Source organism: Lagenorhynchus albirostris, chromosome 8, assembly GCF_949774975.1.
Source record: "Lagenorhynchus albirostris chromosome 8, mLagAlb1.1, whole genome shotgun sequence".
NCBI lineage: Eukaryota > Metazoa > Chordata > Mammalia > Artiodactyla > Delphinidae > Lagenorhynchus > Lagenorhynchus albirostris.
The window spans coordinates 32,188,052-32,209,785 of record NC_083102.1 but is presented as its reverse complement, the minus strand read 5'-3'; the positions used below and the strand labels follow the sequence as shown (position 1 = coordinate 32,209,785).

General features: G+C 44.2%; 1 protein-coding gene across 6 annotated transcripts in view; it reads left to right on the top strand.

Annotated features, from left to right (window-relative positions):
- The window catches only part of ST7 (suppression of tumorigenicity 7), a 254,701-nt gene extending 243,678 nt beyond the window's left edge, over positions 1 to 11,023 (top strand). For 4 of the 6 annotated variants that reach the window (XM_060156803.1, XM_060156801.1, XM_060156806.1 and 1 more), the window contains 3 exons: positions 295 to 387; positions 2,932 to 3,071; positions 3,888 to 4,926. In XM_060156803.1, the coding sequence (XP_060012786.1) occupies positions 295 to 387; positions 2,932 to 3,071; positions 3,888 to 4,007 (353 nt within the window). In that variant the 3' untranslated portion in view covers positions 4,008 to 4,926. Of the gene's footprint in view, positions 1 to 294; positions 388 to 2,931; positions 3,072 to 3,887; positions 4,927 to 10,692 lie in introns of those variants that run through there. The other 2 variants (XM_060156804.1, XM_060156802.1) reach the window with 1 other exon arrangement.
- Positions 11,024 to 21,734: the final 10,711 nt, after the last annotated feature.

The window sequence follows — 21,734 nt, the reverse complement described above, 5'->3', positions numbered from 1 at the left end:
CACCCCCATCCCCACTCAGTTTTGTGAGGTTCTCCCAGAATATATAGTGTGAGGTTAATGTGTGAGGCATACCTCATAATGCATCTCTGACAGCTTATCTAGCACATGACTCAGATTTTGGGTACGTCTTGCCTCCTTTATGGGAGCTATTTGTAGAAGTGTTCAGTGTGAGACCTAATGTTTTTTATAATTTTATAATGTGAGCCGTTATAAAAATGCTCAAAAGTCTCTTTGTGGACTTGAGAAGTTATGAGACAAATATTGTACCTCTAACGTATTGTCTCTCCTTTGCAGCTTTTCGGATGATCCCTTATCCCTTGGAAAAGGGGCATCTATTTTATCCTTACCCCATCTGTACAGAAACAGCAGATCGTGAGCTGCTTCCATGTGAGTCTCCCCTCCATAATCCTCCCTTTGGCTGGTGAGGGTGGTGTGCCAAAGACTGGGATGGGAAGAGGTGGAAATGATAAATGTTTATGATGTTCCTTGTCTTTTATTACTCTTCTCCCAAACCCTGTCCTCATTTGATAGCATAAGCATTAAAGTGAGTTATGTGTGTAGGTTTGGCTTCCTGCTTCTCCACGTCTCTCCAGATTCATCAAAGGGAAAGACCCGCCCAGGTCTGAAATGTAGATGAAGAGCCATCATGTACTGGTTGGTCTGAGCGCAGAGACCCCTAGTTTGGGGCAGAGACCCCTAGTTTGGGGCAGATGCCCCTTGCTGGGCTGATCCACTGTGCGGGGCTCGGCCTGGGCTCTCCCTCTGGTCAGAGGCAGTCTGCACAGACCGGAGTCTGGAGGGGAGGCACTGGCTTCAGAGGGAGCTGCAGATGAGCCATGGGTGGGAGGGTGGCACGGGGATGCTGGCATTGTGGCCAGAGGCGGAGTCGTGGGCAGGGTGGGGCTGCCCTCTGCGGTGATGCGGTGCTCTTCGCCGGCGGGATTTCCCGTGGGCATCTCACGGATGGCGCACAGTGAGCTGGCGTAACGTGTGCAGGGCACACGTGCAGCCTCAACACTGTATATAGCAGGCGGCAGGCAAACCCTGCCCTCGAGGGCCTTACAAGCTAGCAGTCGGGGGGCCCATACCACACGTGGAAAGTATGATTTGGTTTACTGTAATGCAACATTGTTTTGACAATTCCGGCTAAATAGTTATTATCAAATTATACTGTGTATGAAGAGCATGTCCAGGCTGTTCATGTGGCCCTGACTTAGGACATACTTTCCTCCCTCAGATAATACGCTCCAAATCTTGGTTGCTCTCTCTTCCCCGTCCTCTCTTCTGCCACAACCACCCTGCACCAGCCCCAGCAACGTCACATCTCATAGCTGTAACATATTTAAATGCTTTGCCAGGAGGGCCGGTATAACTGTGGAGCCCTGAGTGTTGGCAGATTGTTTAATGCCCACGTTTTTGAGCTGGTCGTAAATCTCCAATGTAGTGGGTGCAAAACAAGGCTGCCGTCTCAGGTTGAAAGAGCAGGAGGCAGCTCTCTCATTTCTTTGCAGGACAGACCCACTGGGAGACATGTTACCTTGGGAGCTGGGAGACCTCAGAGGGGTGTGGTTCCTCACCATCTGAGTTTATTGTGGAAAAGCATCGGGTGCCTCGCTCTGCATTAGATTTGATTTCAGAAATCCCTGTGATGGGCCCATGCTTTACCTTTTGACTCCCCCTTCAGGGAGATCCTTGTTAACATTTACGGTTTCTGGTAAGAAAGGCAGTTTTCTGAAAAGTACACTTTTAAAATGTTTTAATTGAGTCCAATCATGTTTCCATGGGGATAGATTCACTATTAGAACAAGATTACAGTTCTTAAAAGAAACTGTCTAGGAATAATCTTTACAGTCCTGGAATAGAAAACTATTTTTCTATCTATAAATAAACTATCACGTTTATTTATTTGAATGCAGTGGTTCAAGTCTGATCTCCCCTCAAAATCATTGGGTGCTGAGGGTGAGGATGGGATGGGGGTAGGTGGCTTTACATGTTACCTGCGTGCTGCACGTGAGTGGTGTAGTGTCCACGGTCGTCCCGAGCACACGTCCACCCATGAAGAATCCTAGCAGGTTGACATCCCTGGATTCAGGTGCATGTGCTCGTTTGTGCTTTGTCCCTCCTTGGCCCTCTACACCCTCAGTTTCAGCAGAGTGGACTACTGCTGAGAGCTGAAAGGTCGAGGAAAGGCTTGAGACCTTGGATTTCCTGAGGAAGATGGAGACCCTCGAATCTTTTGGTTTGAGTGGCAGTGTAGTTCATACACAGCCTCACGGCTCCCCTCCACTGGGCCAGCCTCAGTTGCTTTTCTGTCTGTGCGGACCACTCGAAATTTAAAAGTTATGAAAGGCTCTAAAATCTCCCATTTTGGATGGATGGATGGTCCTCGCTGGATGTCTCTCTATCAGGGTGGCACCCTCCACTGACATAGTTAGATTGTACCAGGAAAAAATACAAGATACACTAATATCACCCTATCACAATGATTTAAAAATTACAGGAAAAGTGAAAACCTAGAGAGAGGATTTTTTTTTCAGTATACTTGACTTTGGATTTTCCAGGTTTTGTTCAATGAACATGTGTTTTATAATTTGAATAAAGTTTTGTTTTATTTGTGTTTGCTTTTGCAAAAGAAATACTGTATATTAGGCATAGATAGTGTTACTGTCCCTGCCCATGAGTGTGTGACATCCCCAAATTAGCCCTATCATGCCCTAGATAGAGTTCTGAAGGTTGAACGTGGACTTGGGGGAAGCAGATAGGCCACCAAAGGCTGGCTGAAATGTGGGCTCTTCTTCGTTCCAGGGCCCTACCTTTCTCATTTCCAGCAGGCTTGAGCCAAAGCTCTGCAGAGTCAGTCCCACCTACAGAAATTCCCTGAGAATGCGTTTTACTGCAGCCCTAACACTTCCCTCTTGATCTTCTCCACAGCTTTCCATGAAGTCTCAGTTTACCCAAAAAAGGAGCTTCCCTTCTTTATCCTCTTCACTGCTGGATTGTGTTCCTTCACAGCCATGCTGGCCCTCCTGACACATCAGTTCCCGGAACTCATGGGGGTCTTTGCGAAAGCTGTGAGTATTTGCCAAGGGGGAGGCCGCAGGCAAGGGGCAGGGCAAGTCAAGAGAAGCAGCATAAGAGAAAGAGGGGAGCGTTGTGTAGAAGTGGACGTGCTTGTATTGATCCTTTGCATACTGTTCAATTTTCATTATCATCAGTGAGATCAAGGATTGAGGGTCAGAATGAGAAAGTGTAGCTTGTTTGTTACTGCATGCCTTGCCTATTTCACAGACACAAAAATTCTCAGCAGTTCCCCTAAAATAATGCATGAGGTCTAAAAGAATTAAAGAATTAAGGGAATCCTAGCAAATGAAAAATACTTGGGAGATTTTTCAGTTTTGTATAAATTGAATGACATCATTTCTAATCTTTAGATATTGTAGGTCTTTCCTTCAAGAAAGATAGAATTTACATTTTCAAAGATGATTTAAATTTAAAACGTTTTAATGTCTACAAATTAAATGGCTTGTTTGGGGAATGAACTGAGAGGGTGTGAAGGGTGGGTAGTATTAAGAAGTATACAGATATGATATTTAGAAGTATGGAAATCCATTAAGGGTCTTTAAAGAGGGTTATGGAGAAGAGCTTTAATAAGAAAAGCCATCTGCATTGACAACCAAGAACCATTGTTTCCTTGATGAAAAGTGACCATTTCAGCTTGCACATGCAGTGAGGATAAGTTTACTGATTTTGCCACAAAGGAGTTTCAAACAGAAGGAATCAGGAAAAGAATATCGATTGTTTCCCTGGAACTCCATTCTGATTTCAAGGCGAGTGGAGTCAGCAAGGATGATTTCTAACTTGGCTGGGTTGATTTAATCCCTTTCCAGATGATTGACATTTTCTGCTCGGCAGAGTTCAGGGACTGGAATTGCAAGAGTATTTTCATGCGTGTTGAAGATGAACTGGAAATCCCACCGGCACCTCAATCTCATCATTTTCAAAACTGAACTCATCACCCTTCTTCCCCCACCACCACAACTGCTCCTTCTCCTGTATTCCTGATCTCCGCCAGTGGCACTGATATCCACCCAGTTACTCAAGCCAGAAACTCAGCAGCCCTCCCAAACTCTTCCCTCTCTCACTCCTTATATCCTGTCTGTCTTGGCTTTCACAGTCTGTCGGCTCTAACCTCCTGAGCCACTAGGCATTCGGTAAATGTAATTCGCCTCTTCTTCCCTTCCTTCTTCTCCCATGGCTGTCTCTTAGTTTGGATCTTTGTGATTTCTTGCCTGGACACCTGCAAGAGTCTTAACTGGTCTCCTTGCTTCCAGTCTTATCCTCTGCCAGTATTTCTTTCATACTGACAAAAGAATGATCTTTCTAAATTGCAAGTCTGAGCATGTCACTTCCCTGCTTGAATTTCTTCAGTAGTTTCCCACCAGCATCAGGATAAAGTCCCAGATCTTTAGCATGGCATACAGGGTCCTTTATGATCTGGCCCTTGCTTTCCTCTTCAGCCTCATCTCTCTCCCAACTCTTGCACAGACACTGGTCTTGGGTCACAGTGAATTGCTCACCATTCCCAGATGCTCTTGTGAGCCTCGGTGCCTTTGCACGTACTGTTTGCTCTGCATGGAATGCCCTTCCCCATTATCATCAGCACTTGTACAGTCTACTAACGCCTCTTCATTCTTTTATACTCAGCTTCCTTTCTAAGTTTCTCCCAAGCTGAGTTAGATGTTTCTCCTCTCAGCTCCCACAGTATTCCATGAATACCTATATTACGTTTATTGTACTGTATTATAATTGTTAAAAACTTGTCTGACCCCCTTGTAGAATGTGAGCTCTTTGCGAGCAGGACTGTGTCTTCCTCATCTCTGTATCCCCAAAGCTTTGCACAGTGCCTTGCACATAGTAGGTTTTCAATAAATGATTATTAAATAAATAAATGGTAGTGGTTTCTGCAGAAAGAATCAGTGTAAAAAATTAGATACAGCTTAGCATTTCTTCTCTTCTTTTATAATTATGATCACAGACAGAGTTGAAAGGGACCTTAAACTGCCTTCAACAGTAACTTGATGAAGGTCATTTAGACTCATCTGGAATACTTTTAGCGCTGGAGTGTTCACCTGTTCAACATGGAAGCCCATTTCCGTACTGGATCACTCAGAACTCTTCTTGATACTGATAAAATCTGCCTTCCTTTAATTTCCACTTATTTCCTATTCTACTCTCCAAAACTATAATGAACAACTCTACTTCCTCTTGCAATTTCTTGAGGCAACTAATATATTCATGGCCACCTCTCACCTCTAACTTACTACCTTCTCTTTTCTTCAGGCAGAATGTCTCCAATTTCCTTAAGTCTTCTGTACATGATATGATTCCTGAACCCAGTATCACCCAAGCTGCCTCCTTAGATGCTCCCTAGTTTATGGGCCTATGCTATTCATTATTTGCTTCTATTCCCAAGCCAACCTTTGAGTTAAAGCAGTTACCAAAAGTCTGAATAGATTAGAGTGTCATGTAGTAAAATTTAAAATAAGAATACATTTACAACATTAGTCAATGTCATTCTTCATTGAACTAACAAGCAGCTCTTGGTGGGAATTCAGGATCAGGACAGTGATTCTCAGCCCCTAGTGTGCACAAAATTCACCTGGCCCTACCACCGGAAGTTCAGAGCCTTGAGTGTTAGCACCCGGGAATCTGCGTTTTTAAACAAGCCTCGCCCCCCCCCCCCACCGATTCTAAGGATGGGGGTTGAGGACCATTTCCCTCAAAGAACACTGGTCTCAAAAAAGCCAGCCTTTGAGCAGCCGTTTGCAGGTGCATGGTGCGACGTCAGAGCTGTTGAGGTGACAGGTTTCTAGGAACCAGCAGTTTCACCCCGGCTGCTCCTTGAAATCATCTAGGGAGCTTAAAAATTACAGGTGCCTGATCTCCCAATCCTGGGGACTCTGACCTAGTTGGTCTGGGATGCAGCCTGGGCATCTGAGTTTTCAGATGCCCCCCTAGTGATTTGGGTGTGCAGCCAGGGCTGAGAGCCCCTGTACTGAATAAAGTAACTGCCTGAAACTGCGTCGCCCAGGGAGAGGGCTGGGAGGAATGGAGGGTAGTACATAGAATACGGCTGGGTGTCCTCTAGGTAAGGCTGTGTAGCCTCCAGAATATCACAGAGATGTGTTCGTTATGGATATTAGACCAAGGGCCACTCTCCTCATTTAATGTTCCCAAAGCTTTGTTTTTGAGTCAAGGACCAGATGATTAAATAAAATATAAATTTACCTTTATGGTCCTCGTATTTTATACTCTACCAAGGTGTGGTAGTTTGGTCAGCTACTCGTAGTTTTCAAAAGTAGTTTAGATAAATTTGCTTTTAAACCTCTGTCTGGAGGATCACATTCATCTTGCCCTTCATTAAGGTTTAGCAGTACTAAAACGTCTGGAGAGATTTCATGGGGAAGGAAGATGGATGGCCTGAAGGAGACAAGCCCCATCTCCCTCCTCCTTCCCCCCACTGCTCCGGCGTCTTCTCCACATTTTCACTCTTGTCACTTCATCAGGCCCCTCGTGAAGCCCCCCGCAGGTTATCACAGCTGCCCTATAGGCTGCCTGCAGCCATTTGCAGCTTGTGAAAATGATTTTCTCAGACCTCGCCTGAGATAATGTCCCTGGGATAATGACTCAGTAGATGGAGAGAGATTGCACTGCCACCCGCCAGGCTGCGTGCAGCTTGGGAACTCTCCAGTGTGTTTACATGTTGATATGCAGCCAGTAAGGAAGCCCGCAGCCAAGTGTGAGCCACTGGAAAATAGTAAAATGAGAGGCTTCAACTCTCTCCGCCTAATCTAATCTACCTCAATGACTTAGGACTAACTCTTCCTAGAATGTTTGGTTACCAAGATAAGGTTGCTCATATAAATAAGTGATCATTCCAAACCCAGCCCCTCACAGAATGTGGGAAGGTCAGCATGCTGACCTCTTCTGTTTGAAGGGCCCTGTCTTTCCTCCTCTGGTCTCTCTCCTTCCCTGAGATCCAGCCCCCTGACTTCTGACTCTTGTCTTCAACTTATGCGCCCTGACCTCTTTGAAGTCTGATATTGATTACAGTGAAATGTCAATTGTCTGATTGCAGTAGGGCACCTGGAACTTATTCAGATAAGCAGAGGCGTTTCAAACATTAACGAAGCACGTTGCGAGCCATGACCTTCTTCTAAATAACGGTGTTTCGGGGAAAAGGAGGATCAGGCGACTGAAGTGTTGCTCTCTCTTTTTTATTAGTTCAGTTGCTTTTTCTCACCACAAGACACTGATTGAATTATGGTGCATTTTGGACCGTGTATGTCTGCCCCCAGGACAGAAGTTTTGGACATTGAGACAGATGAGCTGTTCCAGGGTTGCCTGGTGTTGCTCATTCAGACTTAACTTTTCAGGCAATAAAATTTCCCAAGTCCCTAAGTGAAACTGTTGTTTCTCTATGTGCATTGGTTGAGTCTTCGGCCAAAAAGTGTTGACTGATATTCAGTCGTGCAAAGAAGCATCCTAAGTAAACAAAGCATGTTCCACCAAACTTTTTGTTTAATGCCTCCTGATGAAAGCCACTGACCTTTGGTTACTAAATGAAAAGGGCTTAACGGTTCCAGGCACCCCATTACATTTTGCTGCTTCTTCCTTGTGGGCGAGGGTTGGGGAGGAGGTCTCGGAGAGCGCTGCTAAGGAGGAAGGTAACCTAGCAACAAAGGGTGCTCATCGCAACTGGGGTGCCGCGAGAGAATTAGGATCTCTAGGAAAGCGTTCAAGGCATTCTTTTCTCGATTGTCCCAAGGATAGAACATTCTAGATATGAGGGAGAGCAGTAAATGATCACATACATGGGAGGTATTAGGAGTTAATTCTCTTGTGGAACCTGGTCGAGAAGCACAGGTGTGTCCAGGGGGCCAGGGCTCACTGCATCTTGCTGCGCAGGGTGGAAAGAGGGGCATTTACAGACCACAAACTGGGCGAGGCCTGCCACTTAATTTCCAGAGGCCTCCCTTTTACGCTTTTTATCCAAGTCAGGTCAGTGACCAAAACTAAGCAAACAGACGGGCCTTTATTTTGAACCAGCTTTGTAACAACATCTCCATTCATTCTGCTACCCAAGCTGAGGCTCCCTGGTGTCCCCCCGTTTAGTGTATGAAGTCGCCCAGGGTGTAGACTTTGAGCGATTCCTATCATCTGACCACACTGGCTCACGCTAATGCATCACTTGTTCCCACCTCAGTCACAACTTCGGTGGTTATAAGTCTGTTTTGGATTAGGTTTGCAGGATATGATAACTTCACCAGCAAAATCCCCTTGTTCAGTGGGCCTCATCTTCCTGCCCCTGTCAGCATCCTCGGTTCATCCAGACTGCTTTAGCACCTAGCTCCTCTTAATGGAGCTGAGTATTACAGGCAAATGCCGTGTGTTATGGAGCCTTGACAATCTCTGATTACAAACAAATGAATAAACGTTATGTGTAAATATTTTTAATTCTACAGTGTTATCATGTCGGTCTGATACAATCCGTAGACTTGTTCCATGTCATCCTCTCAGAACTAGGATTTTACAAACTCTTTCAGGGGCAGCTCGGGCAGTAATTACTCATTCCTGGGCCTAGTATCTCCCACAATGCCTTCCAACCGCATCCAGCTCTAAACTGAAAAGGACAGGCAGTCCATTAAGTAGGGTGAGCATCCCATGTGGTACTGTGCACCCAACAAAGGATAATCTCAGAAGGTTGCCAGGCATTGCCCTGTATCTAACACCCACTTGAGGAAAGAGCCATCCTACCTTCACTCAAGTACTAACGTGGCTGCCTTTTTCTTAACTGCAAGTTCCTTAACAGCCTGGCACTCAAGGCCCTCCCCAGAGTTATGCTGTTGCTTTTGAACTCTACCTCCATCTCTTCTAGTCATACCAGCTGCTTTCCCCTCTCTGTTCCAGCTGTTTATTGAGCCTGGAAGGCCCACCTGCTCACATTTCTTTCCTTACCATTCTTACCCCATCTCTGTCTTTTCATACCCCAGCCATCCCCTGGGGACTATTTCAGTCACCTCATTTTCAGCTTTTCCTGTTCCTTTCGACAAAATGGATTCTCTCCCTTTCCCGAACCTTCCTGGTGCTTTGTTTGTGCGTCTATCTTCTACTCTGTCGTGGTATACCTGGTATTGTTACTTTGCTGGGTACAGGTCTTAGTGGCTCCCTTCCCCAACCCCTAGGCTTTGAGCTTCCTGACAGTGGGACTTTCGTCCTAGACGCTTTTATATCTCACCCAGTACTTAAGTGCCTTACTGAGTAAATATATTCAATTGATGTAAAAAATGCAGTACAGAGAAGGGTTCCGAACCTTATACTCTCTCGAGTTTTCGTTACACAAATCTCGCACTTGATGGTCCTGCCATAATGTGGTACAGGCCTTCCCAGTTTGCATTCTACTGGTTCTTTAAAAAAAAAAAAAGAAGAAGAAGAAGGACAGATTCTGAGGTCATGTAAATTTGGGAAACTTGCCTACCATACCCCTTCTTGAGGGCCCGCAATCCATAGAACATATGACCAGTAGAGGAGACTGTTTCAACTTCACTACATTCAGGTCTACTAATTTGTCTGGCCTCAGACCATGTTCCCCCTCTGCGTATGTACTCACGTCCTACAGCACACTTCTGTGGGAAATTCTTGGTGGTGTAGACTGTGCTGTGCTATGGGCAAGGGATTGGGACAAAGGACTCCACCGTACAAGAACCAGACATTGAACCCTAGTGAGACGATACCTTGGTTCTGAACAGAGAGCAAGGAAACCCATCCAAACGCCCGTCTTGTGCCTGATTGGGTTAGGGCACCTCTTCTGCCAGATGCTGGATGGCTTGTGGAGGGAGGCTGATTCTTCACGAGAACATAATCAGAACAGACTTGAGATTATGTTAAATGAGTCTCAGGCAAGGTGCCTGACTTTCCTAAAAGGCACAGATAATGAGCATTATTCTCTACATGAAAAACAGAAAGGAATTCAGTAACCAAACGAAAGAGATCCCAAAGCTCTCCTCAGAGCAGCACCTTTTCCACAAGGACGTGTCGTCCATGGACTGGCCAGCTTGCCGCCCTCCCCAAGGCTCCCATGATGCTCACCACTAAGCAGGTAGTTCAGAAAAGAACATGGGCTGCAGGTGTTTGGGAGACAACAGGATCCCAAAGCAATTCACAACCATACGACAAACTGGACTTTTTTTTTCTGTTGTTGCCTTTTCCACTTAAAGTTCTATAACTAGGCAAGCAGGTGGAGAAGTTGTCACCATTTTTTTAACTCTTGTGCTCACTTGCCACCCATCTGTCAGTCCCTTTTGACGGCACTGGTCATCTCCATGGGCAGCCCTCAGATCCTGAAGGCTGGTTGGAAGGCCTCAGAACTGTGGGCAGCTGTCAGAGGAGTGAAGGGCCTGTCAGCCAACACTTCTCCCCCTCATCCATCAGAGCCATGGGGGCGGGTGCAGAAGCTGGAATGTAGGTTTGTTCGTCAACCAATGTTTCCTACGAACATAAATATGAAATCTTAGCCTTTGGAAGCTTTTTATAATGCAGAGACGTAAGATGAAAGCATGAGTTGGAGAGGTTCGTTTTGATGTCTTGAACAAGATTTCTCCTGACTTCTGCGCTTTTCTCGTTTGTTCGCAGTTCCTCAGCACTTTGTTTGCCCCCTTAAACTTTGTCATGGAGAAAGTGGAAAGCATCCTCCCATCCAGTCTTTGGCACCAGCTGACTAGGATCTAGGGAAGCCCACCCGTCCTTCCACTCACCTCACCCAGTGGGCTGCCACCATCTCTTCGTGCCAACTCCTCGTGGACTGCAAGAAAGCATGACTTTGAAAAAGGGAAGCCATTCCGAGATTTTAAAACCTTCATGGACTGTCTGTTCCATATTAAAAGCTGTTTTTGTTGTACAAAATTCATTGATGTTCAGTTCTATTATATTTTGCTTTCAGAAAAGAAAAAATAAACTTTTGTGTATTGCAGCAACCAGTTGTGTCTTCCAGCCCTAAAACTGTTGGTGTCCAAATAAACCTACAGGTTACATTTAATTTACTAAGGCCCCAGATCTGCTCAGTGCAACACAATGGTTTTCTATGCTAATGGAACTCCTTTCACCAGGCCCTCGGCACCCCTATGGTTGGTGGCTTAGAAAACAGACTCTCTTTGGCTAAAAAGTGCCATCTTTTTCAGCCCCAAACTATATGTCCTCATAGGCTAAATGCACAAAAGAAATTTCCAGCATGAATGACAGGAAGCATGAATGAAACGAAATGTATGTGCCATCCCAGGTTGTTCCAATTCAGAGACTCTACTCACGGAATAGAACTCAGCACTGTGGTTCTAGGAATCATTTTACTTCTGCTTTCTGAAAACTTGTCGTGAGAAAAAAAGTTCTGATGAGAGCTACAGAGCCAATAGTCTATCGTAGGACCTGACCACTTTCAACATTGCCATTTTTTAAATGTTTTCTCATAAGGGTCATTTTTTTTATCATGTTTTCATTCTTGATGCTTGCGTGTGAGCGTTCTCTGAGTGTTTCCATGATCTGAACCATAGTGGTCGTTTGTCTTCACCATCTTTGAAAGCCTTCTACATGAGTCACACCTGCCAAGCATCTCTTTTTTTTTTTCTTTCTTTAACATCTTTATTGGATTATAATTGCTTTACAATGGTGTGTTAGTTTCTGCTTTATAACAAAATGAATCAGCTATACAGATACATATATCCCTATATCTCCTCCCTCCTGCGTCTCCCTCCCACCCTCCCTATCCCACCACTCTAGGTGGTCACAAAGCATGGAGCTGATCTCCCTGTGCTATGCGGCTGCTTCCCACTAGCTATCTAATTTACATTTGGTAGTATATATTAGTCCATGCCACTCTCTCTCTTTGTCCCAACTTACCCTTCCCCCCACCCCGTGTCCTCAAGTCCATTCTCTACATCTGCGTCTTTATTCCTGTCCTGTCCCTAGGTTCTTTCATAACCATTTTTTTTTTTTTTTAGATTCCATATATTATGTGTTAGCATACGGTATTTGTTTTTCTCTTTCTGACATACTTCACTCTGTATGACAGACTCTAGGTCCATCCATCTCACTACAAATAACTCAATTTCATTTCTTTTTATGGTTGAGTAATATTCCACTGTATATATGTGCCACGTCTTCTTTATCCATCCATCTGTCAGTGGACACTTAGGTTGCTTCCATGTCCTGGCTATTGTAAATAGAGTTGCAATGAACATTGTGGTACATGACTCTTTGAATTATGGTTTTCTCAGGGTCTATGCCCAGTAGTGGGATTGCTGGGTCGTATGGTAGTTCTATTTTTAGTTTTTAAGGAACCTCCATACTGTTCTCTATAGTGGCTGTATCTACTTACATTCCCACCAACAGTGCAAGAGGGTTCCCTTTTCTCCACACCCTCTCCAGCATTTATTGTTTGTAGGTTTTTTGATGATGGGCATTCTGAGTGGTGTGAGCTGATACCTCATTGTAGTTCTGATTTGCATTTCTCTAATGATTAGTGATGTTGAGCATTCTTTCATGTGTTTGTTGGCAATCTGTATATCTTCTTTGGAGAAACGTCTATTTAGGTCTTCTGGCCATTTTTGGATTGGGTTGTTTGTTTTTTTGATATTGCGCTGCATGAGCTGCTTGTAAATTTTGGAGATTAATTCTTTGTCAGTTGCTTCATTTGCAAATATTTTCTCCCATTCTGAGGGTTGTCTTTTTGTCTAGTTATGGTTTCCTTTACTGTGCAAAAGCTTTTAAGTTTCATTAGGTCCCATTTGTTTACTTTTGTTTTTATTTCCATTTCTCTAGGAGGTGGGTCAAAAGAATCTTGCTGTGATGTATATCATAGAGTGTTCTGCCTATGTTTTCCTCTAAGAGTTTGATAGTGTCTGGCCTTACATTTAGTTCTTTAATCCATTTTGAGTTTATTTTTGTGTATGGTGTTAGGGAGTGTTCTAATTTCCTTCTTTTACATGTAGCTGTCCAGTTTTCCCAGCACCACTTATTGAAGAGGCTGTCTTTTCTCCATTGTATAATCTTGCCTCCTTTATCAAAAATAAGGTGACCATATGTGCGTGGGTTTATCTCTGGGCTTTCTGTCCTGTTCCATTGATCTATATTTCTGTTTTTGTGCCAGTACCATACTGTCTTGATGACTGTAGCTTTGTAGTATAGTCTGAAGTCTGGGAGCCTGATTCCTCCAGCTCTGTTTTTCTTTCTCAAGATTGCTTTGGCTATTTGGGGTCTTTTGTGTTTCCATACAAACTGTGAAATTTTTTGTTCTAATTCTGTGAAAAATGCCATTGATAGTTTGATAAGGATTGCATTGAACCTGTAGATTGCTTTGGGTAGTAGAGTCATTTTCACAATGTTGATTCTTCCAATCCAAGAACATGGTATATCTCTCCATCTGTTTGTATCATCTTTAATTTCTTTCATCAGTGATTTATAGTTTTCTGCATACAGGTCTTTTGTCTCCTTAGGTAGGTTTATTCCTAAGTATTTCATTCTTTTTGTTGCAGTGGTAAATGAGAGTGTTTCCTTAATTGCTCTTTCAGATTTTTCATCATTAGTGTATAGGAATGCAAGAGATTTCTATGCATTAATTTTTTATCCTGATCCTTTACCAAATTAATTGATTAGCTCTAGCAGTTTTCTTGTGGCATCTTTAGGATTCTCTACGTATAGTATCATGTCATCTGCAAACAGTGACAGCTTTACTTCTTCTTTTCCAATTTGGATTCCTTTTATTTCTTTTTCTTCTCTGATTGCTGTGGCTAAAACTTCTAAAACTATGTTGAATAATAGTGGTAAGAGTGGGCAACCTTGGGTTGTTCCTGATCTTAATGGAAATGGTTTCAGGTTTTCACCATTGAGAACCATGTTGGCTGTGGGTTTGTCATATATGGCCTTTATTATGTTGAGGTAAGTTCTGTCTGTGCCTTCTTTCTGGAGGGTTTTTATCATAAATGTGTGTTGAATTTTGTTGAAAGCTTTTTCTGCATCTGTTGAGATGATCATATGGTTTTTATCCTTCAGTTTGTTAATATGGTGTATCACATTGATTGATTTGCGTATATTGAAGAATCCTTGCATACCTGGGATAAACCCCACTTGATCATGGTGCATGATCAAGCATCTCTTTTTACTTAAGCAAAAGAGAAAAATAAATAACCTTGACTCCTCTATCTGAAGTGAAAAGTACCTCTATTCAAAATCTCAATGTGGTGCTGTAAAAAGAAAGGACTGTCCTTTACATGGCTTATTTTCCCTTTTGTTTAGAATCCTGAATCTTTCCCCATGAGCGTTGCAATAGGCAGCGTTCGGGAAAGCACCACACCACGTCCCCTTCGCAGCTGGACTTCCTGCCACCTCCTGGTCTTCATCCAAGAGCAGAGTCAAGCAGGCAGGTAAGGTTTAGGTGCACAAGGGCTTTTCGTGCTTTGGGCAAACTTTTCTCTCTACCTCCTTCGTGCAAAGCCATGGGGGACATGTGCAGTTGGCTGCTGCTCTTAGTAAACTATCTCAGAAGAGGTTGAACCCCTATATCCACATCTAGTGGTACTGCTCTTGGGAGCAGGGGCTGTGTCTGCTTTGCTTGCCTCTTTACCTCTTCGTCCCCCAGCACAACTCTTGACCTGGAGTGGATGCTCAAATGATCTGTTGAGCAAATTGATGCAGTATGTGATAGGTACAAGTAAACTTTTATTCATGTTCAGAGTAGAGAGATTGGTTCCAGCAGAAAAGGACCAGGGAAGCCTGAGAATTGGAAATTGGAGCTGGAAGAAAATATAGTAATTATTTAATACAATTATTTGATTTAACAGATGGGGAAACCAAAGTCAAAAAAGATTTCGACCTGAGTTTGGACTAGATTGCGATAAGTCTTAAATGAAAGGTTCGAGAGCCCATAGGCAATGGTAAGTGGAAATGGCCCATCATGAGTTGTTGTTGGAAACCCCAGTTGCAGGAAATGCAGCAAAGAAATGTAACACAAGGATTTAAAAGCACCTTGTGAATTTAGCAATGAGGACTAGAGCATTTCCACGGAGAGGGGAGGCAGAAGTTAGGCTTTGACGGGTACAGGGAGTGAATGGGAGCCGCGAAGGTGGAGAAAAGATGGTGATAGAATAAAGACACAAGGGGGGATAAGGGGCTGTTGGAGGGAATGAGTCCACGGTCCAGGAGAGGAGCTAATCACGTGAGCTAATTCCTTGCTTCCACCTCTCCCTTCAGCTGCTGTGCTCAACTCTGAGAGCAACCATGACTCACTCTTGCCATTCTGACCTCCCTGGGCCAGGATGCCAGGGAGGGTGCTGTCTTCCCAGCACTGCCTTGCTTTGCTGCCCCTGAGCACAAGCATTCAGGTCTTTTTAAGGTTTTTTTGCAAACCTATGGAGAGGCAGAATGAGAGCAACCAGTATATCAGAGCAATTTTTAAGGTGATCGATTTTACACAGTTCTTACATTTCTTGCCTAAGGTCCAGAGTTCCTGACTTAATAAGATGGCAACTGGAATCCAAGTTGCATTTCTGCCTTCTGCTTTTATTTCTATATAAGGGGACATCGAAATCCATTCTGATGGGCTTTCCTCTATAAAGACACTTCCTCCCAGCTGGACCATAAGTGTCTCATAGCCTCACCTTACCTGTGTTTGTTGGAATACAAATGTAAACATTGTAAATTAAATACTAGCAGATTGGATCTAGCAGTGTATACAAGAAGACACAATGTGACCAAATGGGAAGGTTGATTTTTTTTTAAACTTCTTTTGTCAGTACTTCAGTATAAAAGTCATTCTGTCTTTATACAAGAATTGGGGAGCTTTCGATATTTTTATATGGCCCAGAATAATTAAACACTGACATTACCTGCTCTTCAAGGATTAGATAAAACTCAGACATGAAACATCTGATTTTAGTACTTTGTTAATGGTAGGTCTTTGATCACCTTTTTACTATCTGCAATGGTGACTGGTCTGTGCAGATACTCTACTTCTTATGTTTAGCTGATTGCATGTTTTCTAGGAAATTACTGCTTTCTCTAGGCATCAAATGTGTTACCACAAAGTTACATGTGTATATCATTTATATTATATATTCAATCTCTCCTGTATTTGTGGTAATTTCTTTTCTCATTCCTAGTTTTGTATATTTTTGCTATCTTTCTCTGTTTTTTCCCTCTTTAATCAGCTTCACAAAGTTTACCTTAAAGTTTTGGCTTTACTGATGCATTCTTTTTGTTTTGTATTTTATTATTTCTTCCTGGTTTCTCTTGTTTATAAGAACTATAATTTTCCTAATTCCCTTAGGTGAGTACTTGGTACATTTTTACATTCTTTTAAGAAGGAGGTATTTAAGGCTATGAATTTTCCTCTACAAGTAGCTTTCTTGTTCCATAGATTTTGCTATTAAGCGTTCTCCACTCTTTTCTAGAAATTTATGTTTTAGTTTCTTTTTATCCAGGAGGGATCACTTTGGGGACATTTTCTAATAATTGGTTCTCCATTGCTGCCTTCAAGGGATTTATTTTTAATGTTACTCTGCAATATCTAATGAAAACATCAAAGATGTTCAACCACCTACCCCCAAATACAGTAAACCCTGACACCTCACACCCATGTACTAGTTCCAAGTAAACTTTTGATTCCTGTTTCCAACATTTTTTTAAAAATTACATCTTTCTTCAGTGTGAACCTTCAGGGTGATGTTAAAATGTCTAAACCATGTTTATGTCACTTCCACTGTTCTGTTGTTCTTATTCTCCCCTCCCCATGGCCATGCTCTTCACCAAGCAAAGACGAGTTCACATCACATATTTGGCTTCTACTCTGCTATGATGACAGCTCGGGCTGTATCAGGAATTGAAATGTAAAAGGAGGTGGCAGGGGCTAGACAGGGGCTTGAAGGAGCTAGTCTTGAAGTTCTGGCTTTTGAGGGTCAAGAATGGCTGAGGCCAAACAGGCATTGACTGAAATGGGAATGTCCAAGCAGAGGTGGACTGGGCCTCTATCAGGAATGCTCTGGAGAGCACAGGGGACGGAAGACCTGCAGTTGATAAATGTGTCTCCTTCAGAATAATAGCTATGATTCTCCAGCAGGAGCAAAGAGCAGAAGGGAAGCAGGTTCTCTTCCCCTCTTTCTCCAGCTTGTCTCCTATTACATCCAGCTCCAGTCCATTTCATAGTCCCTTGGATCCTCAGCCTTGAAGCTGAGGAAGAATAACTTGGAAGAAAAACTTAGGAAGAAAAACTCTGGAGTCGAACACCTCAATTGACCGTCACCAAAAGGCAAGCAAACTTCAAAGTGGGTCTGTGTTTGTCCAGGGAGGGGGCAGTAGGTTACAATTTTAGAGGGAATCTAAGTATGTCCATGAAGTCTGGTGGCTCTCGGCTTCCGTGCACACGGGCTGTAGGACCTGACGCCCCTCCCCGCTTCAGGCTCCCCACATGAGCCTCACTGCCCCCTTTCTGAGGTCTGGGTGCTGCGTGCAGGCCCACAGGCCACTCCTTGGTGCCTCTCAGCTTCTCCACTGTCCCTCAGGTCACCCAGAACAGTCTCTGCAGTGGCAGCACGTCCTGCCAAACACAGGGCAGTTTCAGCTGATTTCCTGATAGTTTTCTGGGGCAAAGAACTACAAAATCGGGACTGCTGCTTGAAATGACAGAAGAGAGAATGCAGGGAGAAAATATGAATTAACATCCGAAAGATAGTCTGCCCCTCAAATCAAAGACAACCTTCACATCCAGTATAAATTAGACTCATTTGTTGTCTCAGTCCTTTAAGTAGTTAAAATGTATTGAGGACCTACTGTTGCTGGGGACAGAATCATGCTATCCCCACTGCACCTTGAACTGCAGCATTTATCACACGGCATTATTTGTACGTTTACTTGCCTGTCTCACCCACTGGACCACAGGGAACTCAAGTTCTATATTATGGCGTTTGTCTTCACACCCTCAGGATCTGGAACTGGCTATTCTATACTCTAGAATATAAAAGCTCAATAAATGTTGGCAGGAAGGTAGGACAGACAGGGTGGAGGAGAGAGTGATGCTAAATAAGAAGTGAGCCTCCTTTTATAGAACTCCAGGAAAAAATAAAATGAAACAAAATGTATTTATTCCATTCTTAGAACAGCAGCTTAATGAGGAGCTTTTGCAAAAACTTTGCCCGCTTATCATTTTCTTTGGGATGTGTTCTCTCTTCTTACCCCATGTTCCCTGAATGATCATTGTTCGTGTTTGTGGTATGTCAGATACCATGCCGGGTCCTTGGTGTGCAGGGCCTCTTGGGGTTCTCCAAACCACTGTGTGAGGTGGGTGCTAGTGTCCTCCCACTGAGCAGCTGCTGAATCAAGGAGCTGGGTTTGGGCCTGAGCACTGGGCCACTGGCCTTGGTGCTGTGTGGCCACAGGGTGCTTGCTCACCTGCCTCTGACTGCCTGCCACCTGGTCTCTCCAGCTCGAGGTAGAGTACTCATCAGCTGACCTTTAGGCCCAGGGAAAAGTGCACCGGGAAACACTGCCTCTCAAACACGCCAGAAAGAAGCAGATGCTGAGCAGATCTCCAAAGACAAGGTGGGCTTCATGTTTTTCTTCACATTCCAGCCATGTGTGGTGTGATGGGAGTCAGGGAACAAGTGTTCCCAGAGTGGATGATATGAGCCTAAAAACAAGCAGAATACTGTGTGTGGACTTGAAACAGGAAGAGGAACCCTGTAGCGAGCACAGACCACTGTTTCCCACAGTGGATTTTGAGAAGCCTTAAGTCTGGTGAAATGCTTTTTTGGAACACATCACGACAGTCACCGTTCTCCTGGAAACTCACAATGTCATAAGCCCTGAGAAGTCCCATGAAAAAGAAATCTGGTTAACCCAGCACTTCTCCTCATGAGATCATAGTTCACCATCTCCTTTCACGAAGAATACTCTACACATCTCGCCATATTCATTTTGGAAAACACTGGACAAGATCAGTCCTGAATCAGAAGGAGGATCCCACAAACAAGGCATGTGGTCCTCTGGGCATTCCATCCATACTGACCAGGTGGGGACCCACTAGACAGAATTCGGGGGGAATGCAGGCTGGTGCAGCTGTGAATCCCTGCCATGCTCCCTAACTGGCATCAGGTGCTCTGTGTCTCCTCCTGAGTCCCCTTGGTGCTGGCCATGAATGTTGGCCATGGACCCCCAGGAGGGTCCTGGGGCCTTTTAACTGTCTATCGATATCGACACAGCTAAACAGAAGGGAGAGATTACGGATTGGGGCAGCTGTCGTAATTCATGTGCTCTGTTTTCTCTCCAGTTATCCAAGAAAACCCCTGAGAGAGCCTGTTAAGAACTTGCTTTTTGGCCGTGGTGGCCAGTCAGTAACTATCACTCTCCTGGGGTTCCCACCAAGTGGGGTGTTCACGAACCCCAAGGCCTATAGGTCTTATATCTAACAAATTATATTTTACATTATTTGTTTCAACAGTTGGTTAGTGACAACTAAGATCGTCCCTCCGCAATTAGAATCCGAGGTCAGAGCGAGAAAATCTCCCATTCACTGGGAACTCCCAGGTCATTCATTCTGAATTAATGGTATTTATTCTCCCTCATTTTATTCCTAAAAAATGGCTCCCCTGGTTGCAGTGTTATGTTAAGCATATTACATGTGACTCCAAAATCAGTTCATATATTACAGCTCGTTACACTCGTGGGTATACATTTCTGAGTAGCTCTCACTCCGCAGTTACGGGTCTACCCTAAATACGGGCTGTCCTGAGTGGAGCCTGAGGGCGTTGTCTGTTTATTCCTGGCTCCTTGATTTTCCTGGAAGTTTTCTTCTCCACTTTTATACTCCTCAGGGAAGATGTGCCTTCCAGTAAGAAAAGTCTACCTGGGGAAGGTGGAAAGTATTTTTCTCTAGAGCTTTCTGGAGAGGAGGTTAGAGGAGGTTAGCTGTTTGGGAGCTCGTGGCCTTCTGTGGATGGTTTGCTGCACTGATCAGGGACGCAGGAGGTGGTTGTACCAGAATCCATCAAGACCACTGGCAAAAGGCCACAGTATCTTTCCTTCTGCAGCATCAACGTCAATGAGTTTTTGTTCTCTACAGCCACCAAGGTTTTGTCTTCTGTGGCTAGCATGCTCTTAAGCATTGTGTTGTAGCATCGTTAATAGACAGTGTTTTTGGGATTTCACAGCATGTAGTCTTTAATCAGTTCAATAAATCCACAATGACAGCGTATTTTTATCCAAGCACGAAGTTCTTATGAGCTGCCGGCTTCTTTGCTCCATACATCCATTTCCTCAACATATATTATGCCTTGAGTTCCATCGATGAACAAGAAAAAATCCATTGTGCTCATGCTTGTGACTGTGGTAAGGGCCACAGTCCTCTGGGGAAAAAGTCCTCACGTGCAGTCTCTGGGTTGGGGTTCTCACGTGGTACCTGATGCCAGGCAACATCAGTAACCCTCCTCTTGGGTGTGGCTCTTCGGAGGAGCGGACAAACACAATCGGACAGCTAGCATGTTGTACCCAAGGGGGCTTATGAGACTATTCTCAGTGGGCCCCAAAGGCTCTCAAAAGGTGAGCAAGTCAAGAGCCACTTTTCTCCTGTGAAACTTTGCCAGTTCTGATTTCCCCACATGCCTTCTTTCAAACTATCTTAGCCGCTGCCCAACACAGTGTGATGAGCGCCAGGCAGCTCTCTTCTTCAAGATAAGGGGAACCTTCAGAGGAAAAGTGACTGCCACGGGGCCAAGGCACGAGAGCCTCTGGAGGCCACTGCCGTCTCCCTCAGCTGCAAAGGCGAAGGCCTGAGACCCTTGAGAAATGAGAATCCAATTGTGTCTAAAATACATCTCAACCTCTTGGGGCTGTCTGTAGCCATATAAGGAGCTGGTCAAGAGCTATTTATCAGAAAGGTTCTTGAGGGCAAAGAGAACCTGCAGGGCACTTCAATTAGCTGAGCAGTCCCTGGCTCGGCTCTGATGCGCCTGCAGCTGTCACCAGGAGGGGGATCAGTGGCATTGCTCCTAAAGTTTCGTACCTAAGGGCTATGAAGGGCCCCTCTCTTTCTCCTCACCTCCCTTGAGCATCTTTGCCCATATCTGCACAGGACCTTGGACTCCAGAAAATGTTAGAGTCTAAAAATAGCCAGGCTGTAGGTAAGTAGGTGCTTTAATCGCCTACTTTAATCAAAATATCAAATGAAATTGGCCAACGATCACTGGCCACCACAGCCACAGACATGCCTTAAAGGGTCATTCAGTTAATCCACCTGCTTTTCCAACATGATCCAAATAAAAACAGAGAGTGTGAGTCATGACAGCTGCTCCAGGCCCTCATTTCTCTGTCTTGCTCCACTGCGATTATATCCATGGACGCGGCCTCACACCCAAGGGGCCCCACGGCATCCATGGCAGCACAAACAAGCTCCTTTTGGGACTCAGTAAGAAACGTTTTCATACGTGTGAATTTTCAAGACTTGTATATATTTGCCTTCAAAAATATCTCTAGATGTGTTTTAGTTCAGAAAGGTCTCACCGGATACTTGAAAAGCACATTTTTGGATTTTCAAAAATTAGGAGCGCTCACATCCCACAGCCAGTTTTCTGCCACAGAAAGGCCTGAACCAAGCTTTGAGATATTAGTTTCAAGTTTGTCTCTCCAGAATGCTTTCTTCA